This window comes from Humulus lupulus, chromosome 9 (genome assembly GCF_963169125.1).
Source record: "Humulus lupulus chromosome 9, drHumLupu1.1, whole genome shotgun sequence".
Taxonomy (NCBI): Eukaryota; Viridiplantae; Streptophyta; class Magnoliopsida; order Rosales; family Cannabaceae; genus Humulus; species Humulus lupulus.
Window position 1 is genome coordinate 100,645,118 of NC_084801.1, and position 6,772 is coordinate 100,651,889.

The 6,772-nt window shown below is 42.6% G+C and overlaps 1 protein-coding gene and 1 non-coding gene across 2 annotated transcripts; one reads left to right on the forward strand and one right to left on the reverse strand.

Moving 5' to 3' along the window:
- The first annotated feature begins 365 nt into the window (after window positions 1–365).
- Window positions 366–2,867, forward strand: LOC133799894 (uncharacterized). The gene is made up of 4 exons (XM_062237883.1): window positions 366–902; window positions 945–1,130; window positions 1,238–1,780; window positions 1,983–2,867. The coding sequence occupies exons 1-4, from the start codon at window positions 366–368 to the stop codon at window positions 2,865–2,867; spliced, it is 2,151 nt and encodes a 716-aa protein (XP_062093867.1).
- On the reverse strand, window positions 687–793 carry LOC133802683 (small nucleolar RNA R71). The gene has a single exon (XR_009877428.1). It is a non-coding gene; the product is annotated as a small nucleolar RNA R71 (small nucleolar RNA).
- Window positions 2,868–6,772: the final 3,905 nt, after the last annotated feature.

A 6,772-nucleotide genomic window follows, 5' to 3' on the forward strand; every position in this document is an offset into this window, starting at 1 on the left:
AACTTGGGTGATTCTCATGCAATTTTGGGTTTATACAGTGTATGAACGAGAATCAAGACCTTGAACTACTTCCCATTGATCTAGAAATCGAGTGTACCTTTAGAAGAAGGCGAAAGATACAAAAAGCTAAAAAAGAAGTGGTAGTGATGGATGCTGAGCAAGGGGCTCAACAGGGAGCCGCTCAAAGGGCAGCGAATCTAGCAGGAGTCGCTCATGGTCCACCAGTAATTGTAGCAGGAGCTGCTCTAGAGAGAGTAGCTCAAGGGGGAGTAGCTGCCAATAATGGGAAGAATGCAGTGATTGTGGCTGATGACAGAGATCGTGCGATTAGGTAATATGCTCTCCCCCTCTTCAATGAGCTCAGTATGGGCATCGTTAGACAAGAAATTCAGGCAGCACAGTTTGAATTGAAGCCAGTCATGTTCCAGATGCTTCAAACTGTGGGCCAGTTTAGTGGGATTCCAACCGAAGATCCCCACCTTCATCTTCGATTGTTCATTGAAGTGAGTGATTCATTCATGCTGCCCAGAGTGACAGAGGATGCACTAAGACTAAAGTTGTTCCCATACTCCTTGAGAGACAAAGCTAGAGCTTGGTTGAACTCTTTGCCATCTGATTTTGTGCGTACTTGGCAAGAGTTGGCTGAGCGGTTTTTGATGAAGTATTTCCCTCCCACTAAGAATGCCAAGCTCCACAATGAGATTACTTCATTTCAGCAACTTGATGAAGAATCTTTATATGAGGCATGGGAGCGGTTTAAGGAGTTGTTGCGCAAATTCCCTCATCATGGCATTCCTCATTGCATCCAGATGGAGACATTTTATAATGGTCTAAATGCCCACACTAGAATGGTGGTTGATGCTTCAGCGAATGGGGCTCTTCTTGCTAAGTCCTATAATGAGGCATATGAAATCCTTGAGAGAATATCCAACAACAACTATCAGTGGCCCACTTCTAAATTTTCTACAAGTAGAAAGGTGGCTGGTATTCATGATGTAGATGCCATCACTTCTTTGGTAGCCCAAGTCTTCTCTATTTCTAATATGCTCAAGACAATGAATATGGGAATGAATCAGTCAATGGGGCAGCCCATGGGGACACAAATGGGGCCTATGGAGAACATTTCTTGTGTGTGTTGTGGTGAGGGCCATACTTTTGACAACTGTCCTTCCAATCCAGTCGTTGTGTGTTACATGGGGAACCAAAATAGGAATTGCCCTTATTCTAATTCCTTCAGCCCATCATGAGGCAACATCCCAACTTCTCGTGGAGTAATCAAGGGGCTGGCCCTAGCAATTCTTCTATGCCTCCAAGACCAAATTTCCCACCGAGTTATCCCCCACAAGCACCACAACAAAGGCCACAACAAAAAGCAATGCAATCTAGCTCTCTTGAGAACATGTTGAAGGAGTATATAGTGAAGAATGAAGCCATGATCCAAAGCCAAGCAGCATCATTGAGAAACTTGGAGATTCAAGTTGGACATCTTGCTAATGAGATGCGTAGTCGACCCCAAGGCTCATTGCCAAGTGACACCATAAACCCAAGAGGAGAAGGTAAAGAGGACTGCAAAGCAATCAATTTGAGAAGTGGGAAGGAGTTGGAGAATTCCAAGACAAATTCTGGGCATGAGGGTGAGCCCTCTTCAATCCAAATAAATGAGGAAATTAAAAAAGATGCTGAAATTCCTAGTGTACAAAAATCTGCCTCTGCCCAGAATGCTGCAGCATCAGCACCCAGACAGCTCAATTTCAAAGCAGCCACCTCCATTTCCCCAACGGTTTGAGAAACAAAAGCAAGATGCTCAATTCAAGAAATTTCTAGATGTTTTAAAGCAGTTGTGTATTAACATCCCACTTGTGGAAGCCCTTGAACAAATGCCCAACTATGCAAAAATTTTGAAAGATATTCGTACAAAGTCGAAAAGGTTGGGGGAGTTTTAAACTGTAGCTTTAACCAAGGAGTGTAGCTCATTCTTGCAGAACAAGTTGCCTCCTAAAATGAAAGATCCAGGAAGTTTCACCATTCCATGTACTATTGGAGACTCTTATAGTGGGATGGCCTTGTGTGATTTGGGTGCTAGCATAAACTTGATGCCAATGTCTGTGTTCAAGCGGTTAGGGATTGGAGAGGTTAGACCTACAACAGTTACCCTTCAACTAGCTGATAGATCCCTCGCTCACCCTGATGGAAAAATTGAACATGTGTTGGTAAGAGTTGACAAATTCATTTTTCCTGCTGACTTTTTTGTTCTAGACTATGAGACAGATATAGAGGTGCCTATTATTTTGGGGAGGCCATTCCTTGCTACAGGTAGAACCTTGATGGATGTGGAAAAGGGTGAGCTCACAATGAGAGCTCAAGAAGAACAAGTAACTTTCAAGGTATTCATTCCTATACGTTCTCCAGATGAAGTAGGAGATTGTTTTGCCATTACTGTCAAAAACTCTAATATGGAGGAAGAGGTACCCATAAGGTATAGCAAGAAAGTGAGGACGAGGCCATCTCCTAAAGAATTTGAGAGCAACAATGAGATAGGGGCAAGTATAAATAAGGTACCATCTCATTTGCAAGAGCCCCATAGGAAGAAGAAAAAAAAAAAGAAGTGTGGTAGGAAAGCTCATTCCCAAAGGTTCGAAGTAGGGCAGCGGGTGTGTTTCTCTAATTCTCAAATGAAAGCAAGTTCCAGACATCTAACATCAAGTTTCTCTGATTCATTCTTGATAATTAAAGTCTTTCCTTGTGGTGCATTGGACTTGCGTGATGAAATTTCAGGAAGAAAGTTGAAGGTGAAAGGGAAAGAACTTAAGTTTGGGGGTGGCGAGGTTAAGCAAAATAAGACCTCGCTCATTTTGAAGGGTCCTTGAAGAAATTGTAACAAATTGGGTTGCTACGGTGTTAGGAGGATTAATTGTAAAGCAGCCCAATTCAATTCAAAAAAAAAAGAAAAAAGAAAAAAACAAACAAACAAAGAGAGTTTAATTTATTTAGTTTTAGTTTTCTTAAGTTTCTTTAATTTTGATTTCTGCTTTCACTTGGTCTTGTGGATAGTGTTTCTGTGTTTCAGGTGTAAGTGCATCAAAGGAAAGACGGGAAGCATTGAAATTTAAGTTTGGGGAGTGCTGGACTGATTTGAAAAAATTCTGGTTTAGCAGCAGGAATTTTTTTTTGCAATCTCCCAGTTGCGGTCAAATAATTGCGGTCGCATTTGTGGGCACAACTGGGCATAAATAGAGCTAACATGGAAATACAACATGTTGAACAATGTTTAAAGGGGCTTCCAAATTGAAATTTGTGGGCTCGGTTCAGAGAGTAAAAATATATATAAATAAAATATATATATATATAATAAAAGTTACTTTTCCCTAAATGAAAAAAAAAACCTAAACTTACTTTCCCTTTCATCTTGTTCTTGCCCGATACCCAGCCCTCCCACAGCCGCACCTCCCTCACCCAGCCTCCCCCCCACGGTCGCGCCTCACCACCCCTCAACCATTCCCAGTCGCGAACCCCTAGCTTCCATCACAACCTCGTCATCTTCCATCTCTAACTCACACCCACGGCCCCCATCAACTTCGACCACGAACCCGCGACCCACCACCTCCGCTTCCCCGCCCCACAGCCGAAACCCACGAACCCACGAACCCACGCCCAAGACCCAAACCCACAACTTCTCAGCCGCGCCACACACAACTGTGATCCCTGTCCGCCACTTCCGCCAGTCCTCGGCCCTGACTGCCCAACAGTCTCACTCTCGCACCCCACGTCTCTCATGCCACCCAGTTCGTAGCATCCCAAACACCCCAGGTTCCAGTGCTCATTTCAACTATTTATGAGTTAATTTTTTTTAGGGTTTTGCTACTGTTGTTTGAGCTGAGTTGTTCCTTTGAGCTACATAGTGGAACTTCTCTTTTGACTCACCTTGAGCTGAATTGTGGGACTTCATGCCGTTGGGTTTGGCTGTGCCTTATCAAGTAATTGCTAAATAATTTTTGGGGTGTGAGTTGCATTCAGGTGATAAATTTGGGCTGTTTCTTGAAGACAATTTTGATCTATTTTGTTGTTCTTTGGAGCTATTTTGATTTCATGTACTATATGCCTTTTGGGCACTTGGTGTATTCATTGAGGACATTTGTAGGTTATTATGCTGGTTGTTTGGAGCTACTATGAGTTACACTGTGTTGACGCGGTTCTTCGCCAACAGGTAATTAAGAAAAGAAGAGAAAGGGATTAGTGCTAATGTTGAACCGAAACAGATACATGATCTTGGAAAAGTGAAATGGTGACTCAAGACACGTTTCTTAAGTGGTTCGAAGGTTAAAATTCTTCTACTCCACTAGTCAGTATTATTGCTATATACTGGATATTTGATTATAGGGTATTTCTTACAAGAGATAATCCAACAACTATTAACTCCCAGGGTCCCCATATTTATAGGAGAAGGCACCTGGGAGTTGGTAAGAAGGTCATCTCGTGACCTTCTTACCTATCGCATCAATTCTGTGACATTCATGATTAATTCCTAAACCTGACACATAAGTGTGGTCAAATCGATAGGTAAGGAGATAATGGGCCGCACGGCCCAACCCAGTCGTGGGTGTCTGAATACGCACGTTCTTGCTGCGTGTCCGAGAAGTCAGGGGCATATCAGACACGTGATGTCTGATATATGCATGTTTACCTTGCGTGTGTTGACTTTACAAAGAGTCATAGCCTCCATATCTAGCTCGTACCACGAGCTTGATACCTAACTCGACCTTTGGCCTTCAGAGTCCGGACTTAAGTCTTAGGAAATCTTGGCGAACCCTTAGGTTACTTCGAGCTAAGGAGGTATGATCTTATGACGGCAGCTCCGATTTTGGGGATTTCCACGAGGTAATCATGATTAGGCCGTAGCTCAGCTCGCTAATCAGCCCGTGGGAAAATCAGGGCGTACACACTGACTGTTGAAATTTTGGGGGAATTATTGCTTGTTTGAAGAGTGTTGACTATCATTTTGAGCTGTTTGGTGAACAATCATGCATTGGATTTGAACTGAATATTGGTGCTGAGTCGTTGCACTACTTAGTAATAGTTGCTACCTCTTATTGCTGTTGACTTTGACATTATCATGGGCACCAAGCGTGATGCTAAGAACACAACGAAAGACAAATCTAAGGAGAAGTTTCCACAGAACAGTCGTTTTAAATCCCTGCCAGCCGCATCTAAATTTGATACACTCATAAAGCCCAGAGAGTTATTACATGAGCTGGGTTTCGCATTGACAGATTCAGCTTCTTTGGGGATGCCGTCTTTCATTTCTAGTCTTATCAGTGTCCGGGGATGGTAGACCTTTGCACATCATCATGATACACCTTTAGTGGTAGTGGCTATGGTGAAAGAATTTTATGCTAATTGGCTCGACCCTAAGGACTCTACAGTCTATGTGCGTTCGGTTCCGGTTGATTGCTCTCCGAGGGCCATAAATGCGGTGTATGGGTTGGTGGACATAGTTGATGAATATACATGCTTCTTGGAGACCCTTTCCGAGGATGAGGTCAACACAGCTTTATTGTCATTAACAGTTGAGGGTACCGGTTAGGTCGTCGCTGAGGAACAGGGAAAGCGTGCTATTGAGCGAAAGCGACTATTGCCTCAAGCAAAAGTGTAGTACAATTTCATTCGTAGTCGTTTGAGCCCTACTACTCATGATGAGACTGTGTCCTTGGAGCGTCTCCTCTTGTTACATGCCTTAATGACTGGATACACCATCAATGTGGGCAATATCATTCACCGCGCACTGAAGAAGAGGATCACTAAGGCAGCTGGCAAATTATTCTTCCCCACCACTATCACCTTGCTTTGTCGCACAGCTGGTGTTCCCATTGGTGATGGTCCTCCTGAGGAACTAGTGAGCAATAAAAGAAAATTCTCAAGAGGAAGCATTTATAAGGTTCTGGGGGGATCTAAAGGGTCGTCCTCCCTTGATTGCAGCCCACCTCATGCACCTACCGGTACTAGTTCTAGCAACTCAAACCATCATGCAGCCATCCTTGCTCGATTTGACCAAGAAGATGCTTGGTAGGAGCTAATTTGTGACAGGCTACACCAATTCTGGCGCTACACCAAACAATATAATCGTGTCATGGAAAAGGCAATGCTCACAAATTTCACTAGGTCTTTTCCTTCATTTCCTTCATTCCCAGATGGCATTCTTGAACCTTGGACTCCACCTATTGAGCCTGACAATGCATCATCCGATGATGAGTGACTTGAGGGAGTTCTTTCTATCCTTTCTTAGCTTTATTTTATTTTTATTTTTTGTGTTGTTGCTCGTTCGTAGTTGTCTTGTTGTTTTGAGTCTGTCCTTCATTGTCATTTTTGTTAGTTGTGTTGTCTTTTGCTTTGTCACAGTGAGGACACTGTGATCTCTAAGTTTGGGGGCGTTGGTGTTTATTTTGTGTTTTGTATATATGTGTTGTGTTTTGTAAAAGGAATTTTTGTATTGTAGTAGTGCCTTTATTTTGGGGGATCATTGATAAAAAAAAAAGAAAAGAAAAAGGATATTGCATCTTAGAGCAGAGCAGATCTTAAGCATGTTTGGATTGGTTTGATTTAGTCAACAATTTGGAAAACCTTGGAATGTGAAAAGTGTGTGATATTAACATGTGTGCTTAGCTTTATCATGATTCTTAGAAACTTTAAATAATGCTAATTGGTTGTGAGAGTCTAAGATCTTAGAATTGTCTTGTTAATTTCCTTGAGGCGAAATCCTAGGAGGGTTAGCAAACTA

Excerpts from the sequence above, each read along its gene's own strand:
- LOC133799894 (XM_062237883.1), top strand. The coding sequence starts at position 366 with ATGGGCATCGTTAGACAAGAAATTCAGGCAGCACAGTTTGAATTGAAG. Across the intron at positions 1,131-1,237 it reads CTATGGAGAACATTTCTTGT|CCCATCATGAGGCAACATCC; the intron begins GTGTGTTGTGGT and ends TAATTCCTTCAG. Across the intron at positions 1,781-1,982 it reads CCACCTCCATTTCCCCAACG|AACAAGTTGCCTCCTAAAAT; the intron begins GTTTGAGAAACA and ends TCATTCTTGCAG.